General features: G+C 35.3%; 1 protein-coding gene across 1 annotated transcript; it reads left to right on the top strand.

The window, feature by feature from the left end:
* The first annotated feature begins 13,689 nt into the window (after positions 1-13,689).
* LOC144576148 (U-box domain-containing protein 2-like) lies at positions 13,690-21,837 on the top strand. The gene is made up of 6 exons (XM_078326428.1): positions 13,690-13,785; positions 13,939-14,943; positions 19,555-19,813; positions 19,945-20,061; positions 20,301-20,718; positions 21,621-21,837. Exons 3-6 carry the CDS (start codon positions 19,560-19,562, stop codon positions 21,681-21,683), a joined length of 852 nt encoding a protein of 283 aa, XP_078182554.1. The 5' UTR covers positions 13,690-13,785; positions 13,939-14,943; positions 19,555-19,559; the 3' UTR covers positions 21,684-21,837.
* Positions 21,838-22,356: the final 519 nt, after the last annotated feature.

Raw genomic sequence — 22,356 nt, 5'->3', positions numbered from 1 at the left:
TACTCCATGATTGATTTCTAAAACTTTAATCTACTTACCAATTAAATAGATTAATATAACATATTTATACCTTGTTTCCAAATCACAGTTGGAATGCAGACCGAGCGAGTAGAGCTACATCACGGGAATGATTCTCCTCGGAGCACCAAACGTATGGTGCCTCTATAGGTTATCCACCAGGACTAACCAGAGAGCGGTTTATTTCTTTTGCCAGAAATACCGTAAATCGCAGAATTCTGCAAAAACACTATTCACGAGGAAAAGACGAAAACTCGTAAACACGAATTTTCAGCTACTCAAGGTTAAATAGGGAAAGTCCAAATTATACCAACATGATTCTTGAGGTTCCTAATTGAAACAACTCATGTAAATTCTTACATTTAGGAAACTTGCATTTAGAGTCCAAACCGGTACCGATGTTTAGATCTCTGCTTGAGGACAAGCAAAGATTAAGCTTGGGGGAATTTGATATCACCTTATTAGACCTATTATTTCGACTTGTTTCCATACAAAAATCCATGTTTTGAACCAACAGATAGTGCCTTTTACATTGAATATCTATAGAATGTGGTACTGCTGTGTTTTGGTTCTTACTTTGCAGGAATCAGGCGAAATCGGGCAAAATCAGGCAAATAGCAAACTTCAGGAAGATTTGATGCGAGTCACATCACCCATGATGCGGGTCGCATCAAAGCCCAAAGCGACCTGCGATGCGACCCTCACTCCTCACTTGAAGACCAGATAATGCGAGTCACATCCACCTGAAGCGAGTCGCGTCACGAGTTGCCGCCCAATTCAAATTGAACCCGATAAGCCCCAAGTTAGACCCGTTGCCTATAAAAGGAGGTCCTGTGCCAGAATCAAGGAGAGCTTTTTTGATATCTCCATATTATATCTAAATTACAGCCATGATTTACACTGAAACCTGTGCTTTAAAGCCTATAAATGTGGACTTTTTACTTATATTTCGATGAAATGTGGTACTGCTATGCTTTGTTTGGTATTTTGCAGGAAAGAGGGCGAAAAACTGGATCTGACTACTTTTCGTACGGCCCGTATGACATTTTGTACGGCCCGTACAAGATCTGCCCAACTGCACAGAAGGTTCCACAACAGAGGCACAAAGTCTCCAAGACAAAGCACAGGCATACGGCCCATACGGGGTCCCCTATGGCCCGTACGGGGTCCCATACGGCCCGTACGGGGTCCCCTACGGCCCGTAGGGCGTAGATTCGGAAAATCCAGCTGGAATCTGAAATCAGCTTAATTTAAGGAGGCCGAAAAGGAAGCCTCTGGAGACGCGATCTGGGGGCATTAAATGAGATATTTCCTCACCAAAAAAAGGGAGATTCACCACTGGAACTTGGACAAGCTTTCTTGGAGCAAAAGACAAGAGGAGGAGGAGAGGAAGAGAAGTGAAAAACGCGAGTTTGCAACGGATCTTCGGATTTCTCCACTGTTTTGTCATGAACTCTTTTATTTTCTGTTATTTGTGTTATCTTATGAACATGAGTAGCTAATTTACTTTGTTTCTAGGGTTAAGATGTAGTTTCTAGTTTGGTTTTGTTTGCATGCTACTTGGATTTTGTGTTGAATGCTTTGTTTTTACTTTGTTGAGTAGTATTTTGATTGCTTTATTTGTGCTTGCTTGAATTGATTAGTCATCCCGTTAGATGAATGCGCACATCTAAGTGTTAGGAGCCAAGTCTATGACATTTAATCCAACCGAATAAAGTATATGAAGTAGGGTTAAACCAAGGAGTACCCGAAAGGTGAAACTTTCCTTGAGGTGAAAGTCCTTGGATACTTTTAGTAAACCAACAAGTAACTTAGATAAATTAGGCCAAAATGCGAAAGTTGAGGTTTAACGCATCTAAGAGGGAAGTATTTGAGTCCGGTAATCGGGTACTAGGCCAAAATGCGAAAGTTGAGGTTAGGTATCTAGATCTGGTCGATAGAAACCCTAAACATTAGTATCAACACAGAAAACAGTAGCTGCAGCATTAACTCGGGGTCCCCTACGGGCCGTATGGATTCCCATACGGGCCGTATGCCTCGGGGCTGAACAGAAATGAAATCTGAACCTTGGAAACGCCTTTTTATCATTTGAAAACAACTTTAATTCTTTTTATTGTCTTTTAAACTTGTCATAAATCAGTAGAATTGTTAGGATTAAATCAAACCAATTTTTCTCACTTCTAGAATCTCAAGTAATTTTAAGACGAGTCCGGTCATTTTCTTCCGTCCCTGTGGATCGATACCTGAGCATACTCATCGATAGGATAATGCACTTGCTATCTGATTTGACAGAGTATAACAAAGGTTTAAAAGGTATAGCTTGCTATACTGAAACTTTGTAGCATATATTCTGTGCGAACATTTTTCCCCCCTCACATTCCAGATTCACTTAGAGAGCAGAGATCAAGAGAGAAGAGAGAGATTGGAGATCGCTTGGAGAAGAAGAGAAGATTGCAAGATCCTCTCCAATCCACCTTGGATCTTCGAGCTTCATCATGATCTGCCTATTCTCTCCCTCTTTTATGCTTTCTTTTACCATGTTTGAGTAGATCTTTAGTTCCTAGGGTTAGGATGTAGTCTCTAAACTTTTTCTTTGAATTGTATGTTGTTTTGATCTAAGTTTGAACTTGTGTGATTCTTTGTTTGAGTATTCATTTGATTGCTTGATTTTGATTGCTTGATTGATTCTTGATTGTCTACTGTTAGATGTCTATAGCATCTCTTCTAGTAATTTGACCTTGATGTTTCTTGCAATTGTGATTGAGTATTTGAGGTATATTTAAGATCAATAGTAACCGAGAGGTGAACTTTCCATTATCGAAAGGTTGTGGATACCTCTAGCAGACCATACAATCAATTTAGGTTAGACACCAGTAGGTGAGAGCTACAGGTTGAAACCTCGCACAAGAAATCAACTTAGATACGAACACATGTCAGCTCAGCTCGAGGGCCAAGCGACCCGCATCAGAGATGATGCGAGTCGCGTCATACGGGTCGCATCAGAGATGATGCGAGTCGCATGACAGGTCCAGAGAAGGCAAAGTTTGGGATGAAACCTGAAACCCTGGGAACGCCTTTTATCATTGTTCAAAACCAAAACCTTTAATTGCTTTCATTTACTGTTAATTGAATCGTCACTTGAAATTAGGACATATATGTTGGGTCTTATGGAACGGTTCAAACCCATTAGTTTAGCTTAACAGCGGAAGTGTGTAAAATAAAAATTTACGGTTAAGTTAAGCTAAAAATTAAACGAGGTATGTCAGGAAACCTTCCAAGGCGATCCACCTTCAGTATTCCTTCGGCATCAAAACCTCATTTAATTCATTTACAGATCTACTCCATAATTGATTTTCTAAAGCATTAAATCTATTTACAAATTAAATAGATTAATATAACAATCTATACCTTGATTCCAAATCTCAGTTGGAATGCAGACCGAGCGAGTAGAGCCTCACCAGGGATGGAATCGACTCGCAGTATCACACGTGTGATACCTCTATTGGTTATCCACCAGGACTAACCGGAGAGCGATTTATTTCTTCTGCCAGAAATACCGTAAACTGCAGAATTCTGCAGAAACACTATTCACCGAAACCGAGAAAGAGAGAAAATAGAAACTCGAATCGATCAGACAGATCAGATACGATGCATGTGAATTAGAGATTTTCTCTCTACCCCTACCCTTCTATTTATAGGCATCAATATGCATGAAATTACCAAAATGCCCATGCCAACTATTGTGGCGGTTTAGAAGAGGTCGGCAAAACAAAATCAATTTTCATTTTGCAACTATTGGCCGACATGCATTTTATTTATATTTGTTTATTGTTTTTTTTTTTTGGCCGACATGCATCTCAATATATTTGTTTATGATTTTAATTTTTTTGCCGGCATCCTCTTTGATATATATATATATACATATATATATATATATATATATATTTATTTGTTTTGATTGGGCCGACATGATTAATTCCATTAATCAAATTCAATTGATTTCATTTATATGTATATTTTGTTTTTGGATTTTAATTTTAATTTTAATCAAGGGTTTTAATTAATAATAAAATCCAAATCAAATATATATAATTGTTCCAAACAATTATATTTCTCACGGTTCGGTTTCGGTTGTTGTTCGGTAACTTTTATACAACGTAACGTGTACGTTTATAAATTAACCGCTGTTTCTGCTTGTCAATTTTATATGACATTTATAATTTAATCATATCACGTATAATTAATTATAACTATCTTAATATTAATTATAATCAATTTATAATTAATCAGTAAGATTCTCCGAGTAGCTCCTATATGGTGTGACCCAATAGGATCTGTGTTATGTTGGTAAACAGAGTTAAAACTGTTTTAACTTCTGTTAGTCATGGGTGGCATCTGGCAACACATCATGACCATCCAATTACACAGATGATGTTGTACTGTACAATATCACGATCCAGTAAACAATTTACTTGTGTCAGTTCTTCTGTCTCATAGCTATCAGATCAGTTTTAAGATAGATATGTGTCATCCTTGTTAACTGTATCTTTTCTTGATCTTGAGTAGATTATCAAATATAATTACTCTTGTAATTATACTGCATGCAGATAATCTAACTCTACCAAGGGGCCCAGTGATGCTATAGCTCGTATAGAGATACGAGGGACAAGTAGTATTCTTGGTAGACTATCACTTCCTCAGCTAAGTTATACATATGGAAATGCTACCGTTATGGCTGCTTTTTACGGACAGCGTTAGATAACACTCACTCGTATATATTTCTTAGTGGGAATGATAAATACCTCATACTGTAGAACTTTGACACTGAATGAAAACATAAATGACACGAACACAATTCTATTTAATGTTTCATTCGGGGTCTGTCAAATACCATGTTCCTAGAACATGTATCTATGTGATTAAAATGACATCTCGTGTCAGGTGGTTTGTAAAACTTAACCATCTTTTAATCCACATACTAACCTTATAGCGGTAATTAGTGTTCCTGCTAATACCTTGGTCAGTGACCTTTTAAGAGTATATATTATCTATATTATGGAGTTTCACAATTTCAGTCATGAACTCGAAATGATCCACAAATGCAATAATACTCAAGGCAACAAAATGATATATAAATAAACATTCAATTCATGAACAAAGCTTTATGATTAACTTATCGTATTATTGACTTCTAGATTATTACAAACTAACAATCTCCCACTTAAGCTAGGAGCCAATCATCGTAGGCTCTACTTATACAAATCTCTAGTATTTCTAAAAATCTCGTAGATCTAAAGAAAAAACTCATAGCCAGTCTCCTATGTGTCTCAGACCCATAGAGGCAATATGCATCTGGTGCTTGGCTTGAGGAAGAGGTTTCGTGAGTGGATCAGCTGTGTTGCTGACTGTGTCAACTCTACATATCTTTACATCACCTCTATTTACGATCTCTCGTATCAGGTGAAAACGCCGTAGAACATGCTTGGATTTCGAGTGCGATCTCGGTTCTTTGGCCTGAGCTATAGCTCCATTGTTGTCACAGTAGAGGTCCACAGGGCCTTGAACACTGGGAACCACTCCAAGTTCGCTAAGGAACTTCTTGATCCAGAAACCTTCTTTAGCTGCCTCGGATGCAGCTATGTACTCTGCTTCGGTGATTGAGTCTGCTGTAGTCTCTTGCTTTGAACTCTTCCAGCTCACAGCACCACCGTTGAGTATGAACACATACCCAGACTGTGATCTCGAGTCATCATGGTCAGTTTGGAAACTGGCGTCAGTGTAACCATTAATCACAAGCTCGGAATCACCACCGTAGACGAGAAACATATCCTTAGTTCTTCTCAAGTACTTAAGGATATTCTTTGCAGCAATCCAGTGCTCTTTGCCTGGATTAGCCTGATATCTACTCGTCACACTCAAAGCGTACGAGACATCAGGGCGAGTGCACAACATGGCGTACATGATAGAGCCAATAGCCGAAGCGTATGGTACTCTACTCATAATGCTTCGCTCATCAGTTGTCGAAGGACACTGAGTCTTGCTTAGCTGAACACTATGAGACATTGGCAGGAATCCTCTCTTAGAATCCTGCATGCTGAACCGATTCAGCACTTTGTCAATGTACGTGCTTTGACTTAAACCTATAAGTCTATTTGATCTATCTCGATAGATCTTTATGCCTAGTATAAAGACTGTTAGTTTGTAATAATCTAGAAGTCAATAATACGATAAATTAATCATAAAGCTTTGTTCATGAATTGAATGTTTATTTATATATCATTTTGTTGCCTTGAGTATTATTGCATTTGTGGATCATTTCGAGTTCATGACTGAAATTGTGAAACTCCATAATATAGATAATATATACTCTTAAAAGGTCACTGATCAAGGTAATTAGCAGGAACACTAATTACCGCTATAAGGTTAGTATGTGGATTAAAAGATGGTTAAGTTTTACAAACCACCTGACACGAGATGTCATTTTAATCACATAGATACATGTTCTAGGAACATGGTATTTGACAGACCCCGAATGAAACATTAAATAGAATTGTGTTCGTGTCATTTATGTTTTCATTCAGTGTCAAAGTTCTACAGTATGAGGTATTTATCGTTCCCACTAAGAAATATATATGAGTGAGTGTTATCTAACGCTGTCCGTAAAAAGCAGCCATAACGATAGCATTCCCATATGTATAACTTAGCTGAGGAAGTGATAGTCTACCAAGAATACTACTTGTCCCTCGTATCTCTATACGAGCTATAGCATCACTGGGCCCCTTGATAGAGTTAGATTATCTGCATGCGGTATAATTACAAGAGTAATTATATTTGGTAATCTACTCAAGATCAAGAAAAGATACAGTTAACAAGGATGACACATATCTACCTTAAAACTGATCTGATAGCTATGAGACAGAAGAACTGACACAAGTAAATTGTTTACTGGATCGTGATATTGTACAGTACAGCATCATCTGTGTAATTGGATGGTCATGATGTGTTGCCAGATGCCACCCATGACTAACAGAAGTTAAAACAGTTTTAACTCTGTTTACCAACATAACACAGATCCTATTGGGTCACACCATATAGGAGCTACTCGGAGAATCTTACTGATTAATTATAAATTGATTATAATTAATATTAAGATGGTTATAATTAATTATACGTGATATAATTAAATTATAAATGTCATTTAGAATGACAAGCAGAAACAACGGTTAATTTATAAACGTACACGTTACGTTGTATAAAAGTTACCGAACAATAACCGAAAAGAAATATAATTGTACATGACAATTATATATATATGATTTGGAATTTTAATTGTTAATTATGGATTTGAATTATGGGTTTAAAAGCCCAAAATAATAAAAGCCTTAATTAAAATTAAAGGCCCAAAGTCAAAGCCCAAAATCAAAGCCTTTTACTATTCATGCCTTAATGGGCCAAGGGCAAAATGGTCATTTCACACCTATGCCACCTTGCATGACACCTTAGGGGTGTAGAAACATGGAGAAGAGTGTGGAAGGGTGTGGAAGGGGTATTTTGGTCTTTTCACATATTAAAGGATGAGGTGTCAAGGGCTTTTGGTAAATAGATTTGTTTTGAGGGGTATTTTGGTCTTTTGCGAACCTCCTCAAAACACTATAAATAGAGGGGTGAGGGTAGAGAGAAAATTTGCTAATTCACATGTTAATCTGATTACTTTGTTAATCGGTTTTTCTCTCTTCCCTGATTTCGGTTATTACGAGATTCGGAAAAATATATTTTTGCAAACTCTGCGGTATTTCGTGTTTTGCTTTTTAAGTGAAACTGAATAACTTGGAGTCTTAAATATATTTAATCTGTCCCTATTTCGGTGAATAGTGTTTCTGCAGAATTCCGCGGTTTACGGTATTTCTGGCAGAAGAAGTAAATCGCTCTCCGGTTAGTCCTGGTGGATAACCAATAGAGGTATCACACGTGTGATACTGCGAGTCGATTCCATCCCTGGTGAGGCTCTACTCGCTCGGTCTGCATTCCAACTGAGATTTGGAATCAAGGTATAAATTGTTATATTAATCTATTTAATTTGTAAATAGATTTAATGCTTTAGGAAATCAATTATGGAGTAGATCTGTAAATAGGATTAAACGAATCTTCTTGATTCATTTAATCCGTAGCTTAAGTTAGATGTAAAAATTTTTGTTTTACTCTTTCCGCAGCTTAAGCTAATTAAATGGGTTTGAACCGTTCACGAAAACCCAACACAGACAGCCTCGCCCAAGTCTTTCATTGAAAAGACTTTCTTCAACGAAGACTTGGCTTGTTGCAAAAGAGGAATATCATTTCCCATTAGTAGTATGTCATCTACATATAGGATAAGAAAAGCGATGACACTCCCACTAGTCTTTCTGTATACACATGGTTCTTCTTCGCATCTGACGAAGTCAAGCTTTTTGACTTCTTCGTCAAATCGAAGATTCCAACTCCGTGATGCTTGCTTCAGTCCATAAATGGATTTAAGAAGCTTGCACACCTTCCCAGCATTCTTTGAATCCTCAAAACCCTCAGGCTGTGTCATGTACACATCCTCTTCTAAATTTCCATTTAAGAAGGCGGTTTTGACATCCATTTGCCATATTTCATAATCATGAAATGCGGCAATTGCTAGGAGTATCCGAATTGACTTAAACATAGCCACGGGCGAAAAAGTTTCATCATAATCTACACCGAGAATCTGTTTGAAACCTTTCGCTACTAGTCGTGCTTTGTATACAGTCATCTTACCATCCATGTCTGTTTTCATTTTGAAAACCCACTTGTTAGCTATGGGTTTTATCCCATCAGGTGGTACAACTAGGTTCCAGACCGTGTTGTCATACATGGACTGTATTTCGGATCTCATGGCCTCCAGCCATTTATCAGAGTCGGGCCTATCCATTGCTTCCGCATAGGTCAAAGGATCTTCAGTGTCATAGGCTGAGATCTCGTGCAGTCCCAAGTACCTTTCAGGTGCATGGACTACTCTTGTTGACCTACGTAGTACTCGTTCTTCGGGCTGTTGAACTTGATCCACAACTGTCTGCGGATCCAGTTCTACTTCAACTTGCGTTGAAGTACTTGAGCTCGGGACTAGAACCTCATCCACAGCTACTTGTGGATTTGGAACTTCCAGATGCTCATCAGCCGAAGTATCAAGAGGTGGGTTAATCTGATCTGGGTTAAATTATTAAACAAATCAATTAAAAACAACGAATCATTTTAATTTTTTGGGTTTCTTTTGGATTTTTGCGGGGCCGCAATGATAAATGACGGCCTCAGTCTTGGAGGCCTGTCATTTGTTATTACAGTCTAGATAAATATCAATTTCATAAGTTCAGTGGTTTTTTTTTGGGCAGGGATATATTTCAAAATTTTGACAATTTAAGTCTTGATAATCTTTTTAATATTAACAAGGCTTTTGTTAGTCTACAGTCGCAGAGATTTGTAACGATCTGATTTGTGGTTTGATTTATGGTTGGTCTTAATTAACATCTGTTTTCTACACGAAATATTTTTAATTAGCATCATAATAATTCAAAATAAATTAGTTACGATAAATATGACTGATTGCATTGCAAGTCCAGTTTGCTCACCAACTTTTTTTTAATTATGTTATGTTGTGCGTATAATTTGTAATATAAAGCATTGATCATAGTGTACATATAATTCGTAGTAATTTGCGCACCAACTTAATTAGTACAAAACGTTGCTCATATTGTGTGTATAATTTGTTTTAGTAATTTTTAGGTCAGACTGATGAGTCAAATCATGACTACTACTTTTAGTATAAATTAATATACCTTTTAGCCCTAATTTCTATCTGCTATCGGATTACAAGCGCATAATCCTACCGCGTAATATAGATTGGGGTGTCGATCCACATGGATAGTGTATTAGATTATAATAATTTTCACTAGTTTAGGTTGGTTGGTTTATACGGGTTTTTAGTTTTGATGTGGTGGTGCTAATTGAATATAAGTGTTGAGCTAAATAATTTAAGAATAATTACTTGAGTACCCGCACTACAGTACTCGTGCTAAAGTACCCGCACTTAGAGGAATAATGTATTATGGTCCCCACTAATTATATCGTGTCCACTAATTATTATTCTAAAAAGATATTATATAGTCTCAACTAATTATTATTCTAAAATCCCAGCAACACCATTTCTTTTTGGTCCTCACTAATTATATAGTTTTCTTTTTACAGTACGCACACTCTTTCCCGCATTAATGTTTCTCTAATAAAAATAGTTAACTTCATAGGAATAAATACTTCAGTGAATAGATATAAATACTTTATTAATACTTTCAGTGTCATGTATAAAAAATACTTAGATATTTATACCTTCGTAGTTATAATATTTAGAAGATAAGATATTAACACTTAAAAAGAAGATATTAATACTTTGATGCGTAACTTGTTATGATTATCCCCTTTTGAGTTCTCCAATCATCCCCGCGTCAGCCTTCCTCTAACAAAAATAGTTGACCTCATACGTATAAATACTTCAGTGTATAAGTATAAATACTTTCAATACTTAGATATTAATACTTTCAGTGTCATATGTAAATAAATACTTGCAAGTATAGGTATAAATACTTATACAGCGAGGTATAAATACTTATACTGCAAGTATAGGTATCCTTTAATTATATACGCTTAATATATAAGAGATGAGAGATAATTATAAACATGGTTCTAAATAGCTATAGCTACGCAATAGCTGTGTTATAACTTTTTTGGAGCTCAAAAGCTATAATGCTATTAACTGCTTTTTTTATAATTAATGATTATAAATAACTAATTATAGTTGCGTTGTAACATTTTAAAATTTTAAAAGCTATAATGCTATAATCGCTATTTAGCACTTTGATTATAAACAAAGATAAATTGACCGAAGAAACATTACTTATTGTTAGCATTGCATAAAGAAAAATTGATATGACAAAACAGAATTTCTGAACTGCGATAGCTGTAAATAATAATAATAAAAAGAATAAGCATTCTTTATTATCATGTTTGGATGTGGCGAATGGCGATAAGATGATGCCTTTCACGAAGCATTTCTTTTCCTCGTGTGGTTTTCAGTAGGCAGACAACTGTGCACATGACGTATAAAAGTATGTCATCATTGGCGCCGAATTTGGGGTTTAATGCCCCAATTTTATTCAGAAAAAAAAAAATGTATATATAGTATTTTAATGTTACAGAAATAATTTTCTTAAACTAACTCATATCTATAACCCCACAACTATATAAAGGTTATTTTATTGTGACCTCATAATTATAGTTTTGTTTTGATGTAATCATTACATTTAAATTTTATATTTCATATAATACATGACTTATTTAAAAAAAAATCCAGAAGCATCACTATATATATAGAGAGAGAGGCTATGGTGAGTTGTGAAGTAAGAGTCTTATTTTACTACATGTTCATATTTTTGTTTTCAAGGTTGAAATAATCGATCCGGACCACTCAACATGATCTCCATATTGAAATATGTTTGTAGACCAAATTTTACATTTTTTGGGATTTGTTTTTACTATTTTTTATATGGATAGAAAATCGTTGTTTTTTGGATGATTCATGAACCATGAAAAAATAATGATTTTAAAAAATTATAAATAAATAATAACAAATTTTAAAAAAATATAAAATTTGGTATCCTAACACATTGCAATATGTAGATCATATTAAGTGGTTCGAATCGACTTTTGGAACTTTCAAAAGTAAAAATATGAATGTGAAATAAAATAAGACTAATTACTTCACAACTCGCCATAGCTTAACTCTCTCTCCCTCTCTCTCTCTCTCTCTCTCTCTATATATATATATATTATTGCACCAAGATTTACAAAAAAAATAAAATAAAAGAAGTGACATGTTATATTGAAAATAATTTTCTATCTGACAACTCTGACAGTCGATTAAATGATCATGAAAATTAAAAAAAAAAAATTTAGAGATATATTATCTATAACTTAGATAAGTTATGTACTAAATTTGATCCAAATTTAAAAATCAGTTGGTTTAACACTTTAACATCAAATAATTTTAATAGTAATATTTCAGTTTTATTCGCACTTAATTAGTAACTAAATAATATAGAACATATCAATATATAATCGTATTTTAAAAAATTTAATAACTATTTTATCAGTTTTCATAAATGTCAAATAAATTAACTAGCTTATATATAATTCAATAAATTTCAATATATATTATTAAAATATTTAAAATTAAGGGTCACTAAGTACACTCACATGTGAATCCACCTTGACGACACGTGATCAAAGTCACCACACAGCATGAATTTACATCCCTACCTCCCTACTTCCCTACTTCCCTACTGATATATATATATGTATAGCTGCAGAAATTGATCTTCTTTTGCATGCATATTTAAATTTGCATTTAAAATATATACTACATCACTACATGCATCATATATTATATATGTCATCACACATGTTGTCATCGATTTATATATCCATGCCTCATGAGTAGGGCTGGCAAAAAAATTCGAGGTTCGTGATTCGATTCGGGTTTGATTCGGGTTTGATTCGAGTTTAATTCGATTCGAAATGGGTTCGAATTGAAACGAACCAAACCAGGTTCGGTTCGGAATTAATTCAAACCAAACTCAAACCTAGCCTGGTTCGATCGAAATAGGTTCGTGATTTTTTTGTGGTTCGAATCTCATAAAATCACCAGCCATTCATTTACCTGATGAAATTAAAATTCAAGATAGAGAGTCATAATTTAACTTAACTGACACTCCCTCGCTCTCAAATCTCAATAACCTAGTTCTCTCTCCACCTCTCCCTAACTCACTCTTCCTCTAGCTCTAAAATCTAGCCGATGCTCTCGGCGACTATTTGTCTCTCCGGCTGTCACTCCTCTCTCCGGCCTAGATGACTGTCTCTCCTCTCTCTTCGGTCGTCTCTCATAGTTAATACCAGGAAAGCCGTCTCTGATGTATTTTTTCATGAACAATTTTTCAACTTAAAAACACTTATTTCATAGGTCATACCGGTAAAAGGAAGCCATGTGAATTTTGTCCCGCGAGAAAAAAATTAATGTATAAACTACCGGTATAACTAGGGCTGCTAAAAAATAATTTAGTTCGTGATTCAATTCGGGTTCGATTCGAAAAATGTGTAGTTCGCAATTAATTCGATTCGAAATGGGTTCGGTTCGAAGCGAATCAAACCAGGTTCGGTTCGAAATTAATTCAAACCAAACTCAAACCTAAGGTAAATTCGGTTCGGTTCGGTTCGTTGCCACCCCTACTCATGAGGGAAGCAGGGTTGAATTTTTCTCTCCAGTTTTCACGTAAATATAATTTTCTCTTCAATTATACAGATTTTATTAAATGGTAATTACCAGAACTGGACTATCTTATTTTTAAAATATATGGACGGTCTCGATCAAATTTAATAATATTACTGTTCCTACTTGTCCTTTCTATGAACCATGAAATGAATTTCGTACCATCTGATGGGTGCAGATCCCAGTCCCCACCCAACCCTATGCTCTCTCTCTCTCTCTCTACTTTAGAAATCCTCTCTAACAGTAACAGATGCTACAAGAAAACGAAGTCCTTTCTGGAGAATCAAAGCATTTTGTTTAATTCCTGATGTCCCTTCCGCATAAGGAGTTTCTACTGTTAACATTTCAGGAAAGCAAAGCGAAGCATGGATGACTCCATTTCTTCTACAGTATCTCAAGTTTAGATCTCTGCTGTTTTCTTCTACAGTACTTCATCTCTTAATTAGTTTCTTCTTAAATTTCTTGTTCTTATTATTAGTATGTATCGAATTAATTTGTTTTCTTCTTTTGGCCTTGATAAAATTGTTGAAAGAAATTTTATATATGCACAGGACCTGAACAGAATACCTAATCTTCTAATAATAAGAAGAAATTTACTGCAAGCATTCAGTGAAGTGGTTCCAACCTGTATACATGCAAATTGATTAATAAGCCGAGGCGAGTAGAGAGAGCAAGAAGAAAGGAAATTAAAAGAGAAGCACCCACTTCAATGATAGGGAACAACATCATTATTATCATAAGACCATTATAACCAATCACCATCTCTCCTTATTTCTCCTCAATCACCAAAGTGCAACCCCACCCACAAAATTAGGGTTAAATAATTGATCAAGCCTTTTTCACTGGTACTACCCGATTCCCACTCAGCCGACACACACACACACACCAACAGCACCTCCACCTAAGAATGGACATGAACAACACAGCATCAACATCAATCCCCCTACCGCCTCTTCTCTCTTCCAATCCATCAACCCTGACAATCATTCCCCCCACCAGCACCGCCACAAGCCCTTCATCACAATCCCCGTCTCCGAGTCGCTATGAGGCACAGAAGCGACGTGACTGGAACACCTTTGGTCAGTACCTGAAGAACCACCGGCCACCCCTCTCCCTCGCACAGTGCAGCGGCGCACATGTGCTAGAGTATCTCCGCTTCCTCGACCAGTTCGGAAAGACAAAGGTGCACATGCAAATGTGCCCCTTCTTTGGCCGCCCAAACCCTCCGGTCCCTTGCCCATGCCCTCTTCGCCAAGCATGGGGATCCCTTGATGCACTCATTGGCCGTCTCCGTGCTGCCTATGAGGAGAACGGAGGCATCCCTGAGACCAACCCTTTTGCTGCCAGGGCTGTACGCTTGTACCTTCGCGAAGTACGTGAGCTTCAGACTAAGGCACGCGGCGTCAGTTATGAGAAGAAGAAGCGCAAGAAGCCAACTCAGGGAGGAACAGGAAACATGCCATCTTCTTCATCAGATGCGCCACCTTCTACTGGTGCAACTTCAGCATAGCAACCCTAGTTTTCTGCCACTTGGTCTGATCTGATATGCCAGTAAGGTTAGTAGTCTTTCTGCGAATCTTTTATGCTCTTGCTTTTATCACATCTTTTGGTTTTTGTCATTCATTCCCGTACTAATGGTGCTGTTGACAAATAAGGAAATACTGTGTTTTGATCTGACTATTCATTACTTGCAATATCTACTAGGATCTCACCTTTGTCAGCTTTATTTGTATTCTTTCTATTTGGGTATACAAACAATTTCTTTTTATGGTATTAAAGCACTAGTGGAGACTATGTCTTTCTAAATTTCTTTTGCTTTGACCATTCCAGCTATCTATATATACTGAAAATAAAACAGATTCATTCCCCCTCCTCTTCCCTTTGTCCTTTCCAATGTAAGTATTTTATAATCACAGTTGTAAAGGTTTTTTTAAAAAGGAAAGATAAAAGAAATACAAAGGTAAAGTTGAACACATTTTATTTTCATTTTCTATTTTATATGTTGCTGCATCTGCATTAGAGATGTGACGGTTCTACAGTGAATTTAGTTAAGGCTGGAATATTATTTCTTGAAGATATATATCTGTATCGGTATTATGAGTATGACTAATATAACATCAGTGTCATTTCAGTCTATATAACACCAACTCCAAAACCTATCAAATTGAGTTCAAATGGTGAATCCAAACCGTTCAAACCGATTTACTTTATGAATTATTTTATTGTTTGAGTTGCGATGTATGTCACATGCTGTGTGTGCTATTATCAGCCAAATTTTTTATAAATACAAAAAAAAAATGAAATTACGAAATCTATCTAATTTCTGTGATATTGATATGAGGAGGGTTCAAATGCCTCTATGTTTTTGTGCCTCCATCATGCCTCCATCTCTCTCTATCATTTTCAAAGTTCAAACAGTCGATCTGAACCGCTCAACCTAACCTCCATACTAAAATATGTTTGGAGACCAAATTTTATATTTTTAGGAATTTTTTTACTATTTTTTAGATAGGTACAAAATCAGTAAATCTGAACCATCTAAAAACAGTATTTTTGTACCTATCTAAAAAAATAGTAAAAAAATTTCTAAAAATATAAAATTTGGTCTCCAAACATATTTTAGTATGGAGGTTAGGTTGAGCGGTTCGGATCGACTGTTTGAACTTTGAAAATGATGGAGAGAGATGGAGGCATGATGGATGCACAAAAACATGGAGGCATTTGAACCCTCCTCATATATATATATTAAGACTACTATACTTTGCAAATTAAAGTGGGTGTTTTAATTTGCGCTCATATCTCTAGTTTCAAAGTTCAAAACGTCGATTTGAACTGTTCAAGTTGATATCCATATTAAATTGTCCTTGGAGACCAAATTTTATATTTTTTTTGAAAATTTTTACTATTTTTTTAGAATTTTTCAAAATAAGTGTTTTTCAGAAAATTCTGGACCATCAAAAACAGTAATTTTGAAAAATTCTAAAAAAATAGTAAAATTTTTTCAGAACTTGTAAAATTTGGTCTCCAAGCACAATTTAATATGGATATCAACTTGAACGGTTCGGATTGATGTTTTGAACTTTGAAACTAGAGATATGAACACAAATTAAAACACCCACTTTAATTTGTAAAGCATGATAGCCTGTCTCTCTCTATATAGTTAAGGTCCTCCTTCTTCAAAGAATATATATATACATATAGAGGAGGGTTCAAATGCCTCCATTTTTTGTGCTTCCACCATGCCTCCATTTTTTAAAACTTTAATAATTCAAAATTTAAAACTTAAAAGTTAAAATAAAACCATTAGATATGATATACATCATTTTATTTATGCACGTGCAAAAAATTATGACATTTCAATTTTATTTTGATTGTCATCAAAAGCTTGTAAAAAATGCACTAATGTGAATGATTTCTAGACGTTGATTTTTGAACTTATTGATTTACATAAAAACAAAATTGAAATGTGATAATTTTTTATGAGCACATAGAGAAAATAATATAGATCACATCTAACGGTTTTATTTTGACTTTTAAGTTTTAAATTTTGAGTTATTAAAGTTTTAAAAAATGGAGGCATAATGGAGGCACAAAAGATGAAGGCATTTGAACCCTCCTCATATATATATATATATGTTTGATGCATGGATGACTTGCATTCTCTTTCAAAAATTAATTATATATAAATCTATGATGGAAAAAATCGAAATCAAAATCAGAATTGGTCCCTGCCGATACCGATTCGAGATCGGTGAATTGGCCGGAATTTGCTAATTTAGCTTGGAAAATCAAACTTTTTTGCCAGAAACTTGTTTTATACTAAAAAAATAGGAAAAATTGATAAAAAAATTTTTGTCAATAATTTATGTTTAGATAAATGATTACAATCAAATAATCCACTAAGACAAGATAATACAAGCATTAAAACTATAAACACACTCTTTCACTGCCAGAAACTATGTCGTGCTGGCTAGATCACTTCATCGTCGTCTGTATATGATAAAAATGGAGATATTGGATCACTTCATGTGCATAGTTGATAGTTCTCTATTTAATCAATGGATGTGCATAGTTCTCCACTTCTCCTCTATTTAATCACGGGTCCACAATGGATGTGCATAGTTCTCCACTTCTTCTCTATTTAATCACGGGCACACAATGGATGTGCATAGTTCATTCTGTTGAATAATTATTAGAATCGGACCAGAATGACAGAAATTGGACGAAAAATATAGAATTCGCGTTAATTGGCAAGGTATCGGATCGGTTACGGCCGATATCGATCCAGAACGGCCGATACTGATCCGGATCGGCCGATACTTCCTTCCATGATAGAATCTTAATTTTTAACTCTCTTATTTTTTAATGACAAGTAATTAAATACTTCATTTTTAGAGGAAAATTTTTTATTTGTTTATCAGAGAAGGAAAAAGGAAAAAATGACATCACGTATACCTTAACTAAAGATCGATATAGTTTGAGAAACGTAGTAAACTATATTTGATTAGAAGCATGTATAGCATACATATATGGTGTATATTTTTTTGGTTTACAATAAACAAAAACAGTAATAGAGGGCTACAACTTAACAAAGCCACTTAAAACTAAAATGCTTTTAGACTTCGGATTTAACACATGATATTTATCACATGGTTTTGAAACTTGAGATTAGAATATTGCCAATAATTAGGTGATTATGTCAAAAAAAAAAGGTTGAGATTGCAATCAGAACCAGCTTAACATTTGTGCATCGGAATCCTATGTACAACTTGAATCAAATTAGCCTATTTTAAGCACTACTCTCTTTGATTATTATCCTCTTTATATGGATCCTTCAAACAATTGAAAAAAAATAAAGAGTGAGTCTATGGTACTATGCATATCACGGGTTGTTACCGTGCTACGGCTCTATATTCGAGTTTTCGAATCCTAACGGTCGATCCGAACCGTTCATCTTGTTCTCCATATTAATATGTGTTTGGAGACCAAATTTTACATTTTTTGAAATTTTTTTACTATCTTTTTAGATATTTAGAAAATCACTTGATCTGAAAATTCTGGACCATCCAAAAACAGTGATTTTCAATAAATCTAAAAAAATAGCAAAAAAATTTCAAAAAATGTAAAATTTGGTTTTCAAACACATATTAATATGGAGAACAAGATGAACGGTTCGGATCGACCGTTAGGATTTGAAAACTCAAATATAGAGCCATAGCACAGTAACAAATCGTAATATGCATAGTACCATAGACTCACTCAAAAAGAAAATACAATGAATTGAATCAATTGGGTGTCAAAACATTTTCAACATTTCACTTGAATATTTGACCCGTCTTTGTTTTTCCTTTTATGAAGTAGCACACATTCACTTGAACAAATGAGGAAGTTATAGTTAGTTACAAATTATACCCCAAATAAGATGAAGGTCCAAAATATCCAAGAACCACATGCAAAAATTGTTATTAAAAATTATAACAATTGCTCGAGCTAATATGTATATTCTGTACAGATACAAAAGACTGCACATGATCTTTTTAATTTAATTTTTTTCTTCTAGAAAAAAGGGTTCAGCGATCGGCGAAAACACCGGTCACTGATACTGGTCGCGGATACCCTTTTTTTGCTATAGTGTTTGCTCGTCCGTTCCTGACATTGTTAGTGATATATATATATAAATATACAGTTAAGGTCCTTATTTTTCAAAGAATATATATGTTTGATGCATGGATGACTTGCATTCTTTTTCAAAAATTAATTATATATAAATCTATGATGTTTGACAAATTTTATACAGAGTTATAAATAGCTGTAATAGAATCTTAATTTTTTTCCTTTTTTTTAATGATAAGTAAATACTTCATTTCAAGAGGAAAAAAATATATTATTTCTTCAAACAGTAGAATAGTGGGGGGTCCAATAATCGGATCATGGGCTGCAAATAAATTATTCAAACCCAGTAGCAACAATGTACTATTGCTTTCTATGGTAGAAGGTTCTAATTTTGAGCATGGTGCTTCACAAACAGTAGAATAGCTGGCCACCTTAAGTTCATGATTTATGTTACCAAAACATTTCAATGAAATATCAAATATGCAGCAATTATTGGAGAAACAAGGAAGAAGTGAAAGTGGTGTTAAGCTCATATTTTAGTTCATTTGTTGTAGGTAAAATGGACAGAAGAAGTATAGGGGCACTAATAAACAGCATATCAAGGCTTTTGCATCTAGTTTCTTGTCAGACCAGCAAAACTGCAGCAATAAATGAGTTCAAGTGCATAGTTGGCATGTTAAAGCCATTAAAATGCATAATAGATGAGGCATTTGGTTCTCCCTTCCCTTGGGATGAACGGCTGGTGACGGCAATTGAGGAGCTTGACATGGCTGTCAATGAGGCTAGAGATTTTTTGGAGAAAGGACCTCATAGGTTCGGCAAGATCTACAGTGTGAGAGCTCGCTCGCTTCTGTTTCTTTTCTTTTTCAACTTGTTCAAACTAAGACTGGTCATATTATTTCATTAAGAAATGGTCATTGTTGCTTTTTTTTTTTATTTACTAGTTTATCAGAAGCAGCCAAATGGCGTCCAGCATACGCAATTTGTCCATGCGCATTTGTCAACTCTATAGCAATTTGCTGCCCGCTTATTCCTTTCCTTCTCTTTTGTCTGTCACTCAGGTACTTGGTGTGATTTAACAAGGTGGTATGTTTTGTGCTTTTAATTGTGTATTCTCGTTGTTATTTCAATATCGGCAGCATATGATTATTACATTTTGGTTGCTACTGGTTCAATTATGTACTTGTCAAAATTTCTGCCAGTGCTTAGTTGTTATGTTTGTCCCTGTCTCTTTTTTATGGCGTCGTTACTTAATTTTGGCTTAATGATGCTCATTGAGGCCATTTGTATTCCCTAATAGGGTTCAATCTCATGATATGGTCACCGGTACTCTGAGAGGGAGAAAGGATGCTGCCACGGCACTGTTCAACTTGTCAATCCAACATGAAAACAAGGCACGCATAGTGCAAGCAGGTGCGGTCAGGTATCTGATATTGTTGATGGATCCCAGTACTGGGATGGTAGACAAGTCCGTGGCGCTCTTGGCAAATCTATCGACAATACATGAAGGTCGCGTTGTGATTGTTCAGGAAGGTGGTATTCCTTTGCTGGTTGAGACATTGGAGACTGGTACGCAGAGAGGGAAGGAGAATGCTGCATCTGCTTTGCTGCAGCTCTCTATTAATAGCACCAAGTTTTGTAGCCTTGTTTTGCAAGAAGGCGCTGTACCTCCTCTTATTGCCTTGTCTCAATTTGGTACACCTAGAGCAAGGGAAAAGGTATGCAAACTATGCTTTTCATTTTACCTTCATTTTGGTACAACAATGTGCAATGCTCCCATGTATTTCCTCGCTTCAAAATTCCAGATCTGATATGGTCTGACAGATGTCGAAAAGTCGTTTTGTTTTATTTTTTCCTCATGTCTTTTCTGTTTCTTTAGTTTTCCTCAGGTTAAATCAGGTGTTCACTCCTGGTTAATGTGAAAAATATCATTTGTGCTCTGTAAATTTGAAATACCCTGGATAACCCTACAAAACTACCTAAATAGCACGGAACACTTTATTAGCACAATTCTATCAGTAGGATGATCACAATATTATCTAAAATATTGTCTCTTCACACATTCTCTCCAAATATTCCTTATCCTTCCTCTGGAACTGTGGTAGAGAGAAGGCGAGTGATTTGGAATGGAAATCTAAGAACTATAAAACCATGATAAATTTGATTCAATATTTTCAAGAGTGAAAGAGTCATCTTGAAATTTATTTTATCTGGTCACCATGTTATTTAATAGGAAATTATTGATACAGATTAGACAAACCTAGTCTGATGGCTGAGTAGTGGTTGAGTTTTATGTGATAATTTGCCAGCTTTAGAGGGCATATGTAAAATTTTGATAGTTTTGTACAGATTTACATAATATTTCATGTATTACTGATATATGTCAATATTTCAAGTTTTGTGGGCGCCTTTGTGAATTTGAAATGCAGCCTTTTCCATTTTTCTTTTCCTGCTTGGAGGGATTGTGCGAGGAGAGAGGGAGAGTTAGGAACACACACACACACACACACACACACAGAGTACTTATGTGCTCCAGTCACAAGTTTTGGTACTTCTCGTCCAAACAAGAGTAATGCTTGATTATTGACAAGTAAATCTGCAAAATCGTATGCTGCTGCAGGCACAACAGATTTTGAGTCACTTTAGGAGCCTGAGAGAAAATACTGTCCGAAAGGCGAGGTGATATGACAAGCTTAAAATTAAGCTCCTCAGTGAGCAGGTGAATGCTATCAATAGAAGGACTTAGATTATTATTGCTTCTCTCCAGGGAACTGTTTTCTGTGGATATAATTGTAAGATAACCAGATGGTTTTTGTACATATAATTTCTTTTATTGCTCCTCAGTGAGTAATATAGGCCTTCACAACCTATTTTGGATCAAGTTTGGAATTGGTCCGATTTTGACAATAAGAGATTTCAGGCTTTATCCTTTAGAATCATGCCTTACAAAAATTAGCCTATTAACTCTGATGCAGTCCAGAGCAATAATATTTTTTTGAATCGCTTGCTCAATTATTTAAGCAAGCGAGATTGTATTTTTTTTTTTTTTTGAAATAATATTTTTAAGCAAGCGAGATTGTACTGTTAGACACCAATAATGTGCATGTTGGGATCGTGCGTTCAAAGCAGCAAAGAATGCCTCGTGTGAGTCGTGTCAGCACAGACATGATAGCAACACGCCATTAATTGTTTTGTTTTTATTTGAGAGCATTGTCTATATGTTTTATGTAGGGATCATATGCAGCAGACTCATTATCACTAATTGTTATAATATATTTCCTGCCCAAGTTCTGTCAAATAACATTACATAAATAAAATAAAGATAAATAAACGGATGGCAACTAAAAGAAAATAAG

This window comes from Carex rostrata, chromosome 25 (genome assembly GCF_964058835.1).
Source record: "Carex rostrata chromosome 25, lpCarRost1.2, whole genome shotgun sequence".
In the NCBI taxonomy this organism is placed as follows: domain Eukaryota; kingdom Viridiplantae; phylum Streptophyta; class Magnoliopsida; order Poales; family Cyperaceae; genus Carex; species Carex rostrata.
Note: the sequence above shows the minus strand (reverse complement) of the source record. Positions and strands in the feature narration are given on the sequence as shown.

Bases quoted from the DNA above. Each gene is read 5' to 3' on its own strand.
- LOC144576148 (XM_078326428.1), top strand. From the start codon at position 19,560: ATGGACAGAAGAAGTATAGGGGCACTAATAAACAGCATATCAAGGCTT. The intron at 20,062-20,300 runs GTACTTGGTGTG...ATTCCCTAATAG, and splicing joins CTCTTTTGTCTGTCACTCAG to GGTTCAATCTCATGATATGG. The intron at 20,719-21,620 runs GTATGCAAACTA...ATGCTGCTGCAG, and splicing joins CACCTAGAGCAAGGGAAAAG to GCACAACAGATTTTGAGTCA.